General features: G+C 40.0%; 1 protein-coding gene across 5 annotated transcripts in view; it reads right to left on the bottom strand.

Moving 5' to 3' along the window:
- The window catches only part of COL14A1 (collagen type XIV alpha 1 chain), a 199,527-nt gene that overhangs the window by 118,780 nt on the left and 60,641 nt on the right, over positions 1-20,106 (bottom strand). For 4 of the 5 annotated variants that reach the window (XM_035011835.1, XM_035011836.1, XM_035011832.1 and 1 more), the window contains 7 exons: positions 18,855-18,984; positions 16,828-16,967; positions 11,009-11,135; positions 9,015-9,154; positions 8,390-8,522; positions 7,002-7,061; positions 5,283-5,434 (listed from right to left, as the gene is read on the bottom strand). In XM_035011835.1, coding sequence (XP_034867726.1) covers positions 5,283-5,434; positions 7,002-7,061; positions 8,390-8,522; positions 9,015-9,154; positions 11,009-11,135; positions 16,828-16,967; positions 18,855-18,984 — 882 coding nt within the window. The remainder of the gene's footprint in view (positions 1-5,282; positions 5,435-7,001; positions 7,062-8,389; positions 8,523-9,014; positions 9,155-11,008; positions 11,136-16,827; positions 16,968-18,854; positions 18,985-20,106) is intronic. The other variant, XM_035011833.1, reaches the window with a different exon arrangement.

Below are 20,106 nucleotides of genomic sequence, written 5' to 3'. Positions count from 1 at the left end.
AGCAGCCCTCAGCTTATACCCTCTAAAGCAGGTTTAAATTTGAAGCAATTAGGCTCTGAGGAATCATCTTCTCTCAACATCTTTTCAGCATTTGTAAAGTACCCAGAAGTGAGAATCATCATCTATTTGGAAAGCAGGTGTTTATAGCTTAGGAGGGTTCATTCTATAACCCAGCCTGCTTATCATTTTTTATTCCACTTAAATATCCTCTTGAAAATTCAGCCTTCCATTCTTTACTCTCTCAGACATAATCCAATCCCAGCACTTTAGAAAAGAATGGAAACTAGCCAAGAACAACAGAACCACACATTAAATCCGCGTTTTCCAGAGCAAAACAGAGTTAGCAGTAGGACTAAAAACTGAGGCAGCTTTTTTATTTCTAAAAGGAGATGTCTTCCTCAATCTGAAATCACCATCACTCTACCTCTCAAGGCTACAAAAACGGAAATGCAGGGGTGAGGTCCACACTGCACAAGCATCAGTGTAACATGCCACGTGGCTCAGTAGTGAAAATTCTGGTATCCCCCCAAAGAGCATATGGACCAGAAAAGCCACATGTTCTCAATGTTAAAACCACAAGCCTTTCTGCCTCTGCTTCTGCAGTCAGATGCTGGCACATCTCTGGGCCATCTGAGGAACTTAATCATGGCTGGAAAAATGCTAAGTAAGATCTAAGAACTGACCCAAACATGTTTCAAGGGAGTCACAAGACTGGGACCGCTGGAGATGCTTTCTGATTCAAGGGCTGGGTAAAATGCCAGCAGGCAAAGGGCTGTGCTGTCTACTTCTGGATGAGGGAAGAGACCTATAAATCATGGAATAAGCCCTAGGAAGCCTCGAGTTGAACCCAGAAGCAGCTGTTGCTAAGATACTGCTAAGCTCTAAAAGCAATTTTCTAAAATGTACTGTTAAAAAGGAAGTCTGAATTAGGTGATTTTATATTGAATTAGTATGATTTTACTCCTTGAATGAAAGGGACACTGAAATATACTACAGGGCTGTATGGATGTGGACCCGGGAGGAAGATTTTTTTTTTTTTTTAAAGAGCTCTGCTTTATTCTCGAATGAGTTAGATAAGCCCGGCATTAAGGACAGGTAAAGGAAGAACAGGGGTTGCCCTGACTTGCATTACCCCATCAATGTAGCTTCCTTCAGGGCACTTCTTTTAAATAGAACTCCTTCGAAACAGAGCCTGGGCATTCGGTCCAAGCTGTCTGTTTAGCAAACCACCCATGTTGATACTCCTTAAATAAGGTCATCTCTCAAACTGAGAAATGCACGGGCTTGGAATAAATCACATTTAGACGGTGGAATTCTGAAAGCAGTAGTGCCATTTTGGAGGAATCACTGAGCTTGTTAGGAAGTAGTTGCTGTGGTTTATAATAATAGTCATCTTTTACCCAGCAATTACTACGCGCCAGGTGCTACCCTAAGAATTTTAATATAGCAATTCACTTACTCGGGGCGCCTGGGTGGCTCAGTTGGTTAAGCGACTGCCTTCGGCTCAGGTCATGATCCTGGAGTCCCTGGATCGAGTCCCGCATCGGGCTCCCTGCTTGGCAGGGAGCCTGCTTCTCCCTCTGACCCTCCCCCCTCTCATGTGCTCTCTGTCTCTCTCATTCTCTCTGTCTCAGATAAATAAATAAAATCTTTAAAAAAAAAAAAAAATTCACTTACTCTTCACCACAACCTTTTGAGGTAAGGAGTAACCTTACATGAATTTTACATATGGGGAAACTGAGGCCCACACAGCTATTGAGTAAAGAAGCCATCCTGAAATCCAGGATATCTAGCCTGAGCCTTGCTTTAACCACTACACCCTGCTCCACGTGGCTACACCACTTGAACCTTTTTACCCTAATGATATTCATTTCCAAGAATAAAATGTAAATCTCCTCTTGGGAATGCAAAGTTCCTTCTGCTTGGCCTCTGCTTGTTTGCACAGAGCAGGGTAAAGATGGGCTCTTACTAAAAACAGATGCAGCAGATCACAGCAGATGGCAGTTTTGTTTATAAAACAGTTCTATAAAAGATGCTTATGATGAAATGAGATGCAAATCTAACCAGTGGACTTTCACATTTTAAATTTTCTTTTAGAAATGGAACTTCATGTCTGGCTCCATTATTGTCCAAAGCTGTTCGGAGCAGCCTGGATCCCATCAGTAGAAATAGGGTTCCCTGCATCTCATTGTGTTCCTACCTTATAAAACTGTGTCTAGACAGTGAGTCAAATGCTATCTGTGGTAGGGGGCTGGGTAGATTTGGTGTGCCATTTTAACTCCAATCTATTGAAGACTAATATTTTTATAAAATACAATAAAACAAAATTTCTGGAAAACATGATCATGTCCTTGGATGCTGCAGGATCGTCAAATCGCTATAAATGTTTCTAAAAGCTTAATCTTACTATCCGAACTTATCTTGTAGGAGACAGAGCCACACACTGAGTATACGTGTTCTGGAACATTTCTTGCAAATCAGAATTCAGGTCATGGTGATGGATGTTGACATCTAGGCTCTAGGAAAGTCTGAAATCCTGATCAGCCTTTTACAAATAAAGAAGTGTGAGACCTCCATACCCTGACAACAGATTCAGGGCAAAGGCATTGCCGGCCAAGTAGCTTTACTTTCTGCAAGTTCAAAAGCTTTTTATTGGAAATATTTGGTAGATTTGATTAGGTTTAGCGAGTATATGAATACTTCACTTACTCGATTGGAAAAGGAAATTGAATTCTCCTTGTTTTCCATATACTGAAGTTTTACTTTGTTTACTAATGTTACAGACGAATACGATGCTCTCATTTGATCATTTCCTCAAGCAAATCTAATGAGCTTTTATAGTTAAGGAAAATTTGGTAAGACGGTAAGAGGCATTTCTCTTATCTAGACACAACTTTCTCACTTTTATAATGTGCTTTAGCTCTCTGCCTTTCTCTGTCATGCATTATTACTTAAAGATACTCATTTGGTGTTGGGAATTCAAGGCCTTTGAATTTTGTTACAGATTCGCAACCGCCTCCCTATTTTTGTTTTATAATCTAAATCTAGATGCACCCACTTTCTGTCTCTAATAATAATAATACACTTATGTAGAAGTAACATTTCCTAAACACTGAGATATGAATTCTCAATTAATCCTCAGTTGGGTCCCTGAAAATATGCCTGTAAATTAAGTGTGTACAAATCCAATTCAAGTGGAATTCGGTAGAGGAGCTTGATATTTAAAATTCCACAGTACTTTCTTCGGTTTAGCAAAAACACTTCTGCACAGTAAATAATCACCACCAAATTTATCAATATTTTTCATTTTTATGAAGGGTTTGCTTAACTGGGGCCACATGTGTGTTTCAGACTTTTGATCTTTTGTTTCCTTCATGTAGGTGTCCAAGTGTTTCAAAATAAACAGTGTGAAATGAAAGAAACTAGTAAAGGGAATATTATCTAGAGACAACCCAAAGTAAATATTATTATTATTTTACCTTGCATAACTTACAAGTACATGCATGAGATTAAATTGTTAGTCTTCCCAAGTTGCAAGATAATTTAGCAAGAAGCTTAATATGTTTCTTGGAAAGAGTAGAAATAAAAAACAAAACTCTTATTCTGGGAAGTTTTTATGGGTCTCATTTTTAGGAACTAAATTAAAATATGGGACAATAACAGGGCAAATGAAACATCCAAATTATGTCCCTAGTTACCATTGTTAAGTACAATCTTATTTTGAATTTTTCAATCGTGGGTCATTTGAAATGTATGATCTGAGTGAATTTATAACTCAATTTAATTTGTTTAAGTGTCCATCAACCTTCTAAAAGCACCCCAGACCAATTTCATGGACCTTCTGGTTGTTCACCGTGCACCTGACTTATTCCGAAGGGTATCACTGTGCTCTGTAACAAGTCCTCTATCAGCCTGAAATTAAATACTTTCCTGAGACAATTTTAGGCTCAAATAATTGTTTATGTAAGCACATAAATGAAAATAATTTTTCATCAAAGGCTTTATATGTAAGGAGGAGGAACAAAGGATAATAATGTTATTCATTGAGCAATAATGAATTTGGAGATGTCTTTCCTAGAGTGTCTCAAAATAATGCAGCAGGGGGCAAGAAATACAAGTAATGAGGTTAAAGAAGGCGTAGTCCATGACTAAAAAGAAAAATTTCCTTTAGATGCAAACTGGAGTTATCTGGTCTGATAGGAAGCCCATCCAGGAAACAATGTTCATGTTCTTGAATAAAAGGAATGATATGGTGTCAATTAAGAAAACACGGGAAGGCCATGACTCAAAGTGTACCCAGGTTTCTAATATAAAAAAACAAATTAGATGAAACAAAGAAAACTCGGCATATAAAAATCAAATCCCCTTAGGGAAACAGTCAGATTTAAGAGTAAGTTAGAAATGACTATAGAACTGCCGAAAATGAGTTGATGTCAGTGAAAAACATAACTATGTATTAATGGATGCTCTCTTATTAGGAACACTTCAACTATATAAAGACAACCTTTCATGCATGCTTTGCATAGAAACTTTTAATCATATTCCCAAGGGCAAAGAAGTTTAGTATATGTGTATATATTAAAAGTCTATATGTTAGAAGTTTATATATGTGTGTGGTTGATCCTTGAACGACACAGGTATTAGGGCTGGTGAGCCCCTGCACAGTCCAAAATCCATGCATAACTTTTGACGCCCCTAAAACTTAACTACCAATAGCCTTCTGTTGACAAGAAGCCCTACCGATTTGTGTAAATAGTTGATTAACACATATTTTTGTATGTTGTATGTATTACATGATATATTCTTACTATAAAGTCAGCTAGAAAAAAATGTTATCAAGACAATCACAAGGAAGAAAAAATACATACACAGGACTGTATTCTATTTATCAAAAAAATCCACATATAAGTGGACCTGTGCAATTCGAACCCGTGTTGTTCGAGGGTCAACTGTATATACACACAGTGACGGTATGCAGTGGACAACGTATGACCCAACTTTGGTGCTCTAACGAATTGTCAGGGCAGCAGAAGCAGCATGGGAGACAAGGTTCAGAAGCTTGCTCAATTTGAAGCAAGTCGAATGTGGAGCTAGTTTTGGAGATAGAAAGGTCATCAAGAAACCAGTAGTGAAGTCTGCATGAACAGAAAACATTAGTTTCTGGAGATGGTAGAGTCACCAAGAAATGAGCAGTCCAGTTTGCACGGATCTCTGGAGACAGCCTCATAAGCTCTGTTAGTCAGGGAACTGCATGGTTTCTAGGCAGTTGTACATATACAGACCGTTCCTACCACTTCTTCCGCATGGTCCCCTTGAGCAGTCAGGTAGGTCACCCTGAACTGCTGCACGCTGCTGTCTGAAATGTCCCATTTTACCCGCAGGCTAGAAGTGGTTTCGTCATCTACAACCAGGTTTCTGATTCCTGTTCGGAAAACTGGAATAAGCACAACCAAGGATTAAAGAACTTTTAACCCATCATATTCCAAAATGAGCTCTAGAGACCGTCTGCGGACATGGCAACAAATATCACTTAATATATCTCTCTAATGTAGAGTCATATGAAGAACAATTCAGCTTTAGTGGTTAATGGCAGGGGTGGGGGTGGGCATCATATCTACGGGTGGCAGATAGAAATGAGTTTAAGAGATACTTACAAGGTGGACCATGGACTCCTCAAAACTATATATATATATAAGTAAAGGGAACTGGGGAGAAGTCCTTGGGCAAGGGGAACCTCCAGGGGAGCATGCCCACGAACACCTCCCACCAGTGCTCTGCTGGAGAAGCAAAAATGAGGGACCAGATGGGGTCAGCCTCAGTGTATGATCCAGCATCCAACATACATCCTATTCATTTGTTCCCTCATTTCTATTTCAACACCTGTCACTCAAAGCATACATCTCTCACCATGGCTGCCTCTATCCATTCAGCCCATGTGGATATTATCCTTCCTCTGATATCTGTCCAAACTCCTTCACCCATGCTCTCTGACACACTCCTTCTCCTCTCCCGAGATGCTGGCTCCCTCCTTTATCCCATCTGACTTCATTTCACTCTGTCCATCTCCAGTGATTCTTTCTTCTCTTCATTCATCCATTCACTCCGCAAACATTCACTGAGTGTTTCCTTTATGTCAGACTGTGTTAGGCCTTTGAGATACACAGGGATGAACACTTGACAAAAATAGTAAAAGTCACAGAGGAGGGAAGAGAGTGACATTTAGCAGGCAAAATTGGGGGAGGGTACCAGGTAGTGGGAATGAGAGACAATGTCTCACCTTCAGGGCTAGGAGTTCTAGATGGCAGGAGGAAATGGGAGAGCTTGGAAAATATGGCTGAGTCCAAGAAGAAAAGCAGAAGGATCTTGGATGTTATGATAAAGAGATTTGGGGCACTGTGCTAAAGAAGGGCTCGATAAAGATTAACTGGAGAATGAATGAATCAGTGAATGAATTAATGGGTGATGGAGAGCCACTGAGAGTTTTAGGTGGGAAAAAAAGCGGTATAATCAAACTTGTGTTTCACCTAGTTGACTCTGACAGCTAGTTGGAAGGTGTATCATAATGGGGGTGAGGGAGGCGGAAGTTAAGTTGAAAGAGAAAATAGCTGAGGTGGGAAGCCCATTAGACCAGCCAGGTCTCGGTTACCCACAGAAATGCAAGGACACCATGATGTGAGTAATTCTCAACAGACGGCAATAGAAGTCACTGTAATCAAGAGAAGGAATAAAGTCCTGGGCTGTGCTATGTGAACATTCTCTGAAAGACTAAATAGGAACCCAAAACAAAGATGGAACAGGTAGAGATGTCACAGTGAAGTCCAAAGACTCATTGGCATTTAGGGCTAAGGAAAGGTTGAGAGGTTCTAAGAGGAATAAAATTTGAATTGGAAGGCCCCATTCCTAAATAATAATGTAAAATAAATAAAACTGGGACAACATAACTTCTGTTTAAATCAAACTTTTCTTATGGGTAAATGGGGACAAATTCTATTTGTCCTTACCTGACGTCACAGGTCTGGTGGGGGCTATGGTCGTAGACGGTTCGGTCCAAAAACTGTCAACTAAAAAAATACTCATTACTTTAAAATTTGGTAATGATCGTAACTACACGTTTGTGTATAGCATTTTATAGTTTTCAAAGAAAATTTCACCTATATTATCTCACTTGTTTCTCCCAACCACCTTGACTCTGGTTGCAAGAAAGAAGAAATGAGCTGTAAATAAAGCAGACGTGATACCTATTCTGCTGATAAGGAAACTGAATCCCAAAGAAGTGAATGTTTCTAATCACAGATACTAGCCTTCAGATAAACATTTGAATTACACATATAACTCTGTGAAACCTCCTGTTACTGTGAAATGGGGCATAACCATCGTAATTAAAGGAAAATAAACAGTGCTGTAGATCATGCTGTGAAAGGGCAGCCAAACGAGACCACCAAGGAAGAGAATAAGTGCATTTTCTATGTCGTGTATTCACCCTGGGCAACCAGCGCATTGGAGCAGTTGTGTGGTTCTCTGCCCAGAGCCCCCTCTTCAGGGTCAACACATTCATCACCAGCTTCTGGAATACTGGCTGCCAATGGCTCAGAGCTCTGGGAACTGCCCCCCCGAGGTCACAGACTCTGTTATGGGATGGCCCACCTCCAAATACTGGAGATGCAGGGATACAAAGGCTCAGCCTCATTGACTCAGTTTGGGACAACTGCGGAGGGTCATCCCAGGTCCAGAACTCCTCATGGAATTAGCCAAAGGCTCAGTTTGAGCTTCTCCCTATGCCTCATCCTGCCATCTTTACTTCCTTACAGATGTATCTCCCAACTACAGTCTTCAATTAACCTTCTGGATGCAATTTTCTGTCTCAGAATCTGATTCCACGGAACCTCATCAAAGAAAATTTAATATGTGGTTAATAGCTCATATTTAAAAAATGAAGGGATGAATGAATCAGCGAGTGCATTTTATACAAGATTCTTGGAACCAAGATTGACTTGGGAAATTCCAAAAGCTCTTGGACATGCTTGCCCTCGGTTTATTTGTTCGCTCCTTTATTCACTTATAAATTATTTTACCCATCCATCCGTCCATTCAACAAGTATTTATTGCACAGTTAAAATATAACAAGCACTATGCTACTGCTGGGGACATAATGGTGAACAAGACAGATATGGTCTCTGCCTTTATGGTGACAGCCTAGGATTCTCATATGCTTCACATAGCAGTTTCATTAAAAAGGTGAGGGCACATGAAGAACTCTGGGGGATATAGAGAAATGGAAGCCTCTGTAGGCAGGAATAAGGTGGATGGGCAGGCAACCAGGTGGGCGGGGGAGGGTATCAGAATGGATGGTGGCCACTGGTGAAGTCCCCTCAGCCAGACTGACACTTACGTGTGGTCCCCACAGCGGTTACCACCTCACTCTCGCTCCCATCATCCATTATGGCCAAGAGCGACACTTCATATTCAGTGCCGGGCTCCAGGCCTTCAATAACATGTGAGTCTTGGTCTTCTTTTAGGAGAACCTGAAAAGCATTTGGTGCTTAGTAATTGGGTTTACTGGAATAGCAGTGAAAGTTAAGAAAAAATAATAAAAAGGAGAAAAAGGTATCCCGAGCATAAGCAAGAAACAACCAAGCATAAAGAACTCCAGGGCCACTGAATTCAATTTTAAATTCAAAGTAGAGACCTAATTCCTTTCCATTCCCTCAACAAACAAGCTATTAATATTGCAAAAGTACCAGCTGAAATTTTTTTTATTCAATGTCATTTATGAAAGTCAAAGGACCTGAAAATATATTATATATATGACAAAGACCTTAGCCAAAAAAATACCATTTTAATCTTAGAAAAATCATATGATTTGACATTTATAAAACTCCATGCCAGGCAAAATATTAATTACTTCTGGGATTCTCAATCTCTTCTAAAGTGAAGACTAACTCAAATGTGCAGTGGGTATCCACTTCCAGAGAAAATGCTCCAGATTACTTTTCAGTCTATTTCAGACAACTCACTTCTTCAGTCTTCCCACCATAGACTGGAATCCACATCAACTTGTGCTGCCCTTCATCAGCCGAAAGGGGATGCCAGGTCACTCTGAAACTATCTGTCGTCACCTCATCGATTTCCAAGTATTGCTGGGCTGGAACCTCCTCTGTGAGCCAAGGAAGGAGACTTTGTCAGAGAATGGAGAAGGCAAGGAAGCCAAACTCAAGCAGCTCCCAGGGCTGTGGGAAGAAGGCTCTCTGAGGAACCCCTGGCTTTAGGAAAGCACATGGAATCTGAGAAAGCCATGCCCATCAGCCCAGTGGGACCTCAAGTTTCTGCAGCCAGCATTTACCCACGGTATAAATCAGGAAGACCATGGACACAGCACAGTTTTTAAAGTCTTCCAGTAATTTCCAGAACTCTTAGATTCTCTATTTGGCTCTTTTCACGAACTATAAAAAGTAAGAGTGTCCTATTCATTAGTTTACCAAGATATTATTTTCTCATTATGTTGAGGAAATTAACAAATTGGTGTCCTCAAGGTCTGGGAGATGTCCCCGTTAGTTTTATTTGCTTTTGTGCTTAAATTATCCCCTTGTAATAAGTTAAAGAAGAACCTGACATCCTTTTAATCTTGTACATATGGGTGCCATCGGAAGTGAAAGATGATTCATCAGACCTTCCACAGTTTCATACTTCAGGGATGTACAAGAGCCCGACATCCAACTGTGTGTCAGTCATTCTCAGTCATTGATTTTTATTACTTGAAATTCGAGATTTTATTATTTATTTTTTAAAAGATTTTATTTATTTATTTGAGAGAGAAACAGAACACAAGCAGGGGGAAGGGCTAAGGGAGAGGGAGAAGCAGACTCCCCACTGAGCAGGGAGCCCGACATGGGGCTTGATCCCGGGACTCCAGGATCATGGACTCAGGGATCATGACCTCAGCCGAAGGCAGACATTTAACCCACTGAGCCACCCAAGCACCCTGAAATTAGAGATTTTAAAACTCTTTCACAGGACACCAGGAGAATCCCAACTGGAGTTAGCCCTCAGGAAGTTTTGCGGAATTACTGAACTTCTTTCTGTCAACATTATTTCTCAATGGAGCATATTTCTTCTCTCTCCAAAATAGCTCCTCCTGTCCTCAGTATAGCACTCACTTGTTTTCCCAAGCAAAGCAATGTTAAGTTCAGAAAGCAAACAATAGAATTGTTTCCACCAAGAGGCAAAAAATTTTGTATTTATTGACTACAGAGTATATATAGAAAAGGAAAATCATGCAGTCATGCCTTATGTTTTTTATTTTAGTATTTAAAAGATTCCATATTGTTGTATTAATGTATCAGGCTGCATGAACATATTATTGGCTACAGATCGATGTCTTAGGTTACATAGTATGAAACTGTCATTCTTGCAGGTCAAAAAATTGTTGGGTATCAACAATTTTGGAAGTTCAACTTAACATACATGCATATGAAAACAGAAGAAAGCTGTGAAATTTTTAGACCCACAGAACAAAAGAAATGGTGTAAGATTAGGAATAGAAGAGTACACACATTTATTTAACTGGGACCTTTTGAATTTAGATGATCTTTCCTCTCTTTCCCTTGCTTTGATAGAAAACAATTAAGCAGTACACATTCTAGTCACCTAATTGTTCAGTTGTTAATGCAACGTAGGGGCGCCTGGGTGGCTCAGTCGGTTAAGCATGCAACTCTTGGTTTTGGTTCAGGTCGTGATCTCAGGGTCATGAGATGGAGCCCCATCTTGGGCTCTGTGCTCAGTGGGGAACCTGCTTGAGATTCTCTCTCTCCCTCTTCCCCTGCCCCTCCCCCCCCACATGAGCATGTGTGCTCTCTCTCTCTCTCTCTCTGAAATAAATCTTTAAAAATAATAATAATTCAACACAAAGATCAAAATGCAATCCCTTCAAAATCACAGTTGAGGAAGCTGCTCCAGCTTCTGGTTTCTATATAGTTACTCTTGGAAACTTCCAAACCATAATAAGGCTTACCCGTGGTAAAAATTCCAGTCAGAGGCTCCGACTGCCCCTCATCATAGATAGAGATAATGGCCACAGTGTACTCCATGAGCGGCGTCAAGCCCTTCAGAGGGAAGGTAGTAACAGGATCGACTTCAACCTGCAAAACAGAGACGTCGGACCAGCTACATCCGATACTCTCCAGACACAGGAAACAAAAGGCATTTTCTTATTGTCTGTAGTTTACTGGGCCTGGCAGCAGAGCTATAAGGACTTCCAAAATATTACTGAATTCTAGAATCAGGCAGCTTCTGTATTACACAATTCTAATCTTCACCTTTAAATAGATTACCTCTCCATTAATTCTGAGGACATCTTTGCAAGCAACGTTATTTCCACTCGTTAAAGATCTAGAAGGGAAAGTGCACACACCTGAGAATGCTACCAGAAACAAATACAATGTTTCCAGCCTGATCTGCTAGGAGCAGCCAGTTTTTGGCTTCACTGCCTGGGCTCCCTGACCCATGACGAATTATCACACAATAACTCCTGTAAGAGCTACCCAGATGAGCCACCATGCAGGGGAAGAATCAGGGGATATTCACACCAAAGATCGTAGTAAACACTTGAAATATTCCTTTATCTTCCACAGAGAGATTTATTTGGGAAAAATATGTACCAATCTCTTTAGAGTACATAAGGGATGAAGTGTTAAGGATAAGGACCCAGGGTATAGGAAGGATTAGAAAGGGAACAGCAAAGAATGAAGAAAGAAACCATAAAGTAAGGGCGCCTGGGTGGCTCAGTTGGTTAAGCGACTGCCTTCGGCTCAGGTCATGATCCTGGAGTCCCAGGATCGAGTCCCGCATCGGGCTCCCTGCTCGGCGGGGAGTCTGCTTCTCCCTTTGACCCTCCTCCCTCTCATGCTCTCTGTCTCTCATTCTCTCTGTCTCAAATAAATAAATAAAATCTTAAAAAAAAAAGAGAGAGAGAGAGAGAGAAACCATAAAGTAAGAAGAAATGGAAGCAGGATTTAGAACACAGAGCCCTGAGCAAAGCCATCCTCCATGAAGAGAAAAAACACACACAGCTTTATCACTGAAAGTTTGGGTCTTGGGCCTCTGAGCTACATAGCACTGGGGGCATATTCTAGACCAAGTAAATGGTGCCTGACTTAAGCATTTTCTGTACATTGTCTCGATTAACCCTTCCAAAACCCCTGTAGGGGAGGCACTTAATAATAAGATGCTGAGGAATGGAAGAAATGAACCTATTTACCTGATAGCAGACTCTGCCAAAAAAAGATACCATTTAAAATGTTTTCAAGAGGTATTTAGAGCAATATCAGTAAGATCCATTATTTACAATACTATCAATGACTAAACTTGATAGCACCTGAGGTTAAGGGGAAGTTGACTAAGCTTACTGTATGGATTTGCTCACCGCAGTCAATGTGACCTTTACCAAAATATAAAATGTGTCACTGTCCTACTTAAAACCTTCCTTGGCTACCTCTGTTGCCTTCCAAATCAAAACCAAGCATCCTGCGATGACCTCTTGGTCTTGCATAATCTGGAGCAGTGCTCTTTTTCTTGCCATAATTTGAATCACCCGCTGGGCTCCAACCACACTGACCTCTCAGGTAGTGTCTTTCCCACCTCAGGGCCTTTGTACATGCAATTCATGCTTTTTGGGATCCTAGCTCTTTTCAAAACTAGACCTTTGTCATCTCTCAGGACTGTGCTTAACTTTTACCTCCTGACAGGAGGTTTCTCTTGTCACCTACCTCAGTAGGGCTATCCCCTAACACTGCCCTTGTTTGTTTCCTCCCAGCACCAAACACAGCCTGTGATTATTTTATATATTTATTTTCTCCTGTGTAGAGGGTAAGCCCCTCCAGGGCAGGACCTTGTTTAGCTTCTTCAGTACTGCATGTTGAATTATATTTGTTTTTGAGTGAACAGAGGAGGCACCAAAGATCATTTTTAAGAAAGATAAAAAAGGGCTCCTTAGAACTCAGAGCAATCCAGAAACCATATACATCGCTAAGAAATCAAATGCAGGTCAAAAAAGAGAGTGTGAGTCTTGGGGGAAGGAGCTTCCATTTTCATCCTTTTGGAACCCTTAGCCACTCTTCTAGAGAGGGCCAACCAACCTCAGCCACCCTGGCTGAGATACCAGACACAGAAGTGAAGTCATCTTGGAAATTCTGGCTCAGTCAAGCTCCCTCATGAATGCAAGAGTCACCTCGGCTGACACCACATGGATCAGCAGAGCCAAGCTGTCCTTGCTGAGCTCTGCCCAGGTTGCATAATCATGGATTATTATTTTAAGCCAGAGTATTAGTTACAGGAGTGAACTGAAAATATTGATTATCTTCTTCTGAATCTGGGTCTGATAATATTATAGGTCATTCTTAGCATTTAATGTTTACTTTGGTTTAGGTATTGTCTGCATGCTTCCTGTGTATTAGTTCCTTTAACCAGTAGTCCACAACCTTGTAGAGTAGCTAATTATTACCCTTAATTTGAAGATGGTGAAACTGAGACTCTGAAAAGTTAAGGAACTTGCCAATGGAAAACCAGCTAGTACCCAGTGCGTCAACACAAGTATTTTATAGGACTCAAAATCCTATGCACAGTATGGCTTCATTAAACTCACAGAAAAGACAAATCTGTATTTAAAATAGGAGTTCAAGACATGTTCTCCTAAATGATATTTACATATTGCCTCTGTTGTTCTGGATTATAATAGCTGGGTTTACTGAGCACTTAAACATATCAAGGACTTCACATTCATTGTCGTGTTTAGCCCCCTCTTCCCCCCACCAAACCCTAGGTATTTATAATAGCTATTTTACAAACAAGGAATGGGAGGCCTAAAGACCTAAACTAACTTCCAGGACATAAATCTATTAGCTGGAATGGGTAGTTATGCCTTGACTTCTAAGTCCCAAATCTGTGACAAATAGGCATTTCATGAAGATACCAAACATACACAAAGCAGTTAAAAATCAAACTTTCTTTGGTACACCAAGAGACAAAAAGGGAAAAAGTGTGTATATACACACAGTTTTCCCCTTTTATATATGTACATAGATACATATGTATATACATACATATCTTTTCAGCATACATGTTGAAACATATATATATATATATATCTGTTGAAAAGATCTTTTATTTATTAAAGCATTATTTGACTTTGAACAGACCATATTTTATGCATTAACTACTGATTATTTTATTCCATCAAATGAAAACGTTAAGGTGTGATCTATTTTTATTAGTTATATTATGTTTTAGACTGAGTTCTGGAACTGATTTTGTTGGTAGTACTTTTAAGATGTAGGAGAAGAATTTGAGAAAATGATAACAAATGACCATGATCTCATGGTTATATAACTATTTTTGAAAAATTTTCAAACAGTCTGGCCTAAAAGCTTAATTTCAGTCTAATTCTGGGATGGATAAAGAAAGAGTCCTTGATGAGGAACAAGGGATTGGGCTCCGCTCTGGGCTCTCTTGTTGAGTCATAGCTGTCGGGAACTGGACTTGCGTCTGAGTCTAAAAACTGGCCTTTCACTTATAAAACTCAAATGGCAGCACTTTAGTTTTCCATCCTGCTTGCACATTTCCCCAAATCCTCTCCCAGCACATGCTCTCTGAGATGGCCCTGTCCTCAGCTGACAAGCCATGTTTTCAGCATGTTTTCTCTAAGGGTTGCATGAGGGGCTCTCTGTAAACTCTCAGAACAGTGGCTGGTTCAAGGTAAGCGCTCAACACGGGTTAGCTGCCATCACCATCATCACCATTGACATTTGGGTGCTCTGTTTCATTTTTCTTCCTTGGTCTCCAAGCAGTTGGAGAGAGGGATAATACAGAAAAGACAAAAGGGAGAAAGAGGAAATGAAGGAGGGAAGATGGGAGGAACAGGAAGTAAATCAGAGAAATATAAATTGAGTCAAAAGCAAAAGCTTATGATCAATGGCAGGTTACATAACTAAGTAGATTTTGGTTGGGACATTTTAAAGTTCATTCCAGAATGCTTTGGAAGTTTCCTAAAAACCCAACTATAGCATTGCCTGTAAATAAAAGCTTAATTAACACAAGTTAAAGCAAAATATAGTAGGAATACTCACCCTTAAAATCATATATGCCAAAATTAGGCAAAGTAATATTACACTTAGACAAAAGACATTTGTCTAGCAACATTTAGTCTCAATGGCATGGTTAAGAATTAAGAAATAAGAACACACACACACACACACACAGACATATACACACCAGTCAAACTGGAAATGCTACAGTAAAACCACATATTGTTTATGTATTTTACTCAAATAAAATTTTCTCAGATTTTAATTCATAGACCATTTTCTCATGTTTAAAATTCAGTTTTACCAAATATAGTTTTCTAATTTCCCAGCACAATACAAATTAGAAATAGCAAGTGCCAAAGGCATCTCCAAGAAAAACATTACAAAAAAACACATGTAGTTCTCAACAAATATATTAGTCTGGGGTCATTCTTTATAATAGCAAATAACCTAAAATACCATAAGAGGCCACAACAGCTGTTGTTAACAGGATGTTAAGTACATTTCTTGTGCTGATGATTTCACAATATATACAAATATCAAATATTAGCAAATGTGCAGTATTGTGCATTCATTATCCAATGTCCCGTGTGAGGGGGCATTCTGCAAAATACTGCTTGGATTTAATTGTAGGAAACAGTTTGTCTCTGCAAATGAAAATAGTTTCTTCATCTGGTCAGAAAATAGAAGTGATGTAATCCAACATATTTCCTCTTGGTCTTAACTTCTTGGATCAAGTTGAGGAAAAATAATAATAACTTTGCTATCTATCCTGTTAAAATATATTCCCAAGGAAGGAATTTGTGGAGAAATTATTTGTGAAGAAGTTATTAGTGACTGAGTATAAGATACTGTATCTTCATGAGTTCTAGGAAGTTCTGCTATTTTAAAGTATCTTCCTACACAAAACTTGAATTACTCAGCTTTGTATTTAACTCATCTAACTAGCATCTTTCAGATGGTAGTTTACTCAAAAGCAGAGAGATAAAGTGGACTACACTGACATTAATTCTAGTTTACAACATCTAGGAAGATACCTACTTCCCCACCTCCTTGCACCGGGGCAGACTATATACTCCAAAGATGGCCACATCAACATATATCTCCCATCCCACCTGCCTCTCACCATAGGTGGGACCTGTGTTCCTCCTCATGTTGAATCCATGTGGGGACTTGTGATATCTCCTACCAGTTGCGTGGGGTGGAGGTAATGCTATAAATAAGAAACTTAATGGATCAAAAACCAGGGCACGTGAAATTAAATCTTAGCTATCTGTGACTTCTCTGAGTAACTGAAGGTGACAGAGCTTTCACCTAGTGCGCTCTCTCTCTCTCTTTCTCTTTGTCTCTTCGGACACATGTTTGGGCACTCCTGAGCCAGCATGTAACAAGTCCCTAAAACTGCCATGCTGGAGGGATCATGTAAAGAGTCTAGTTGGAGACACGGAGAGCTGCTCTGGCTTCCAGGACCCAGTCTTCCCAGACCAGGCACCAGACATTTGAATGAAAAGCCATCGTGATGACATCAGCAGCAGCCACTATCTGGCAATGATCTCATGAGCGACCCCAAGCCAGAAATATAGATCCAAGTAGTTGACGCACTAATTCCTGGCAAAAACTGTGAGAGAAAATAAACAATTTGTATTATTTTAAGCCACTATAGTTTTGGGAATGATCGGTTGTGCAGCCAGAAAAAGCTAACATACACCCATCAAAAAAAAAAAAAAAATAGAAATTGTGATCCACAGCTTACCTCATTAATTTCCGTGCCATCTGCATTGTTATATACAATTCGATAACCACTGATCTTTCTTGACGTTGGGTCCCAGGCTAACCGAGCACTGTTCGAGCCAACATTGGAGATTCTCAGGTTTCTTGGTGGACTTAAAGGCACTTTGCAGTAAGTGGAATAGAAAATAATTAAAATGTTAAATAACATACACCTAAAAAAGCCAAAAAAAAAAAAAAAACAACCCACCACCCCAGCATCTTTGATTTCTAAACGACTCACATATGAAAAATTTTACCCAGATAATAACTTACAACAAAGAAAACGAACAAGTTAACAAAGAAAAAAACTTTCCTTGTAAGGAATGAATAGTATTAATAAGTTACACGTGCTTAGAAATAAATAAGATTTAGGTACATTTTCTGTGTCTTTCTTTTCCGATCAATGCTATTATTACAGCCTGCTATAAATAAGAAACTTAATGGATCAAAAACCAGGGCACCTGAAATTAAATCTTAGCTATTTCATTCAATTGTCATTCGATGCTGGCAAATCACTCTGCTGGTCTTCTCCACAATGTCCCATGTGTAAAGCGAGGTTGATGGCCTCTGTCCTCTCTACTTGGGGATCTACTAGGCATTTTCAACTTAACCTGTCCCAAACCGAACTACTGACTCCTGCCAACTTTTCCAATCTTCTCTCTCAATCTCTCCCTCTGAACAAATGGAAACTCCATCCTTCCTATTGTTCAGGCCAAAAACCCTTGAGTCATCCAACGTTCAGGTTTCTGAACATAGGTCACCTTCCCACTGAGGCCCTCCAGGATCACCGTCCGTAAAATAATGCTTCCACCCCATCCCCAACTCCCGTCCCTGGTTTATTTCTTATATTGTGATTTTATTGATCTACTGTCTCTCTCCCTCCATATATTGTAACCTCAGAGGATTAGGGATTAATTTTGTTCCCGGCTTTATCCCCAGTGTAGCAAGTTCTCAATATATATATTTGTTGACTCCATGAGTAGAAGGCGTGCCCTGGATAAATCCCACTGGCTTTGTGGGAAGGTGTAAAAATGAACACTTTGCAGTTGCTCTAAAATTATATGAAGAGGCATTAGTATTTCTGCAGATTCCTGTCAATTCCATAGTTTTCTGTACTTCTTCAAGGGCCCTCTCCTGATTCAACAGATTAAAATTTGTCAATAATTTTTGAGTTTCATGAGCTTTTACAGGCTTATAGTACAACCAACTGTTAAGGTTTATCACATGCTCTATGAGTCTGAGATGCTCTGGAACAGATCACTATAACTCATGTCTCTCATTAAACCCTTACAATAGCCTGCAAGGAGATTCTAATATCCCCATTATATAGGTCATAAAACTGAGGTAACTTGGCCAAGGTCACAGTTAGTAGGAACAGAAGAGCAGTTAGAGTTAAATCCAGCAATCAATCAATCAATCGATTCACGAGCCTGTGATAGAGGGCTTAGAGAGCCAACAAAGCAAACACCTAGAAGACAAAAAATAACAGTTGTCAGCCATCGCCACAAAGTACGATGCTTCCTCACCCAATTAGCGAAAAGTGAAAATTGGTGAAAAGACCAATTCTTTTCACTCATTCAATACATATTGACTATTTGGCCATAAAGAGCCTATAGAGTTTAGTGACTCTCTTAATACTTCAGGGGCTGGAGAGAAAGTATAGGAGAGAGAAAAGCAATATAATTATTTTAAGTGTTGTGTACGCTTTGCTCCAAATTTTTCTGGAGTTCAGTTAAATTTAGCAGTTGGGTGGAACGATGTCTAGTTTCCTTTCTGGATAAAAATGCCAGTCCTAGGAACAGGTACCCACAGACATCATTTTTTTAGGACCATCCCCCTCCTTTTTTTAATCAACTGGTATATTTCCTGCCACTAAATAAAATACACATTTTCTTAAGTTACAATTAGCTCCTAAGAGGTTTCAACCTAAGCCAGTATTCCCAGTTTAGAATCCCAACAGGTATTTGGGCTTTTATTCCAGTACTTCCTCTGAATGACTGAGCTGCTCACGTGTGGTTTCTTGGCCTGTGACAGGATCGCTGGCCTCTTCTCCGAACATGGCATAAACTGTAACTGTGTACTCCGTATTGGGCATCAACCCACTCAATTCAATATCTGTGTGGGTGTCTCCAATTTTCATCTGAAAAGAACACACGTTAGCAGATCGTTAGCCAATGTGTACCATTCATGTTGATCAGAGTGTGGCTGAGGAAAGGTGAGACTTGTGGAGTAAGATTTTGTGTCCTCACAACCCCTTATTCAAACGCTTCAACCATAATTTTTCATTGTCTGGTGTCATTTTATATTAGGAACAGGTGCCATGGGGCCACACAAAACTGAAAGTACCCATGCATGCTGTTTTCGGATAACGCTTCACATCTGGACAAGTAGTAATCTCAGCCAGAATAACAGAGTCACAAATTTAGTCCTCAGAAGAGTGTGGGTGGAACTGAGTCAGAAATGTTGTCTAGAAAGAGTATAAGCTCTAGGTCAGCAAGCTGGGGACACGCCAAGTGGGCATCTCTCATCACTGGCTAATTTTAACCAGTCCCTTGGCTGGGTGCCCAGTCTTCACTTCAAGCCTGACTGAGCTGGACCAGTTTTGTTGCCCCATTCAACAAAGGGGCCTATGCACTTGGACTGCAAGTTCTTTCCAGGTTGCAGAAGAGATCAATCCACCTTCACCTTGACATCCAGCGTGGCAATTTGCTTTTTGATTCCGGGCTGACTTTTCTGACCCTTGGAGTCAAATAAACTAGCCAACATTCTCAGTTGTGTGACAAGTGCCTGACAGCATGGTTTTATTTTTGTTTTGGAAGGAAGAAAAATATCTCCAGAGTCAGTCTCCAATCACACAAGTGCCAATGTTATTGTCAAATTAGAAATTCTAATTCTGAAATATTTCCACACATATAAAATAAATGTAGAGAAATGAATGTGATTCACCCTGTTGCACCCACCACTCAAATTTAATAAATATGAACATTTTGTCATATTGACTTCCGATCTTATTTTTTTTAATTTTATTTTATTATATTATGTTAATCACCATACATCATTAGTTTTTGATGTAGTGAGCCATGATTCATTCTTCGCATATAACACCCAGTGCTCCATGCAGTACGTGCCCTCTTTAATACCCATCACCAGGCTAACCCATCCCCCCACCCCCCTCCCCTCTAGAACCCTCAGTTTGTTTTTTCAGAGTCCATAGTCTCTCATGGTTCGTCTTCCCCGCCGATTCCCCCCCTTCATTTTTCCC

This window comes from Mirounga leonina, unplaced genomic scaffold (genome assembly GCF_011800145.1).
Source record: "Mirounga leonina isolate KUSES-001 unplaced genomic scaffold, KU_Mleo_1.0 Mir_165, whole genome shotgun sequence".
Classification (NCBI taxonomy): Eukaryota; Metazoa; Chordata; class Mammalia; order Carnivora; family Phocidae; genus Mirounga; species Mirounga leonina.
The sequence above is the reverse complement of the archived record's forward strand: the minus strand, read 5'-3'. Positions and strand labels throughout refer to the sequence as shown.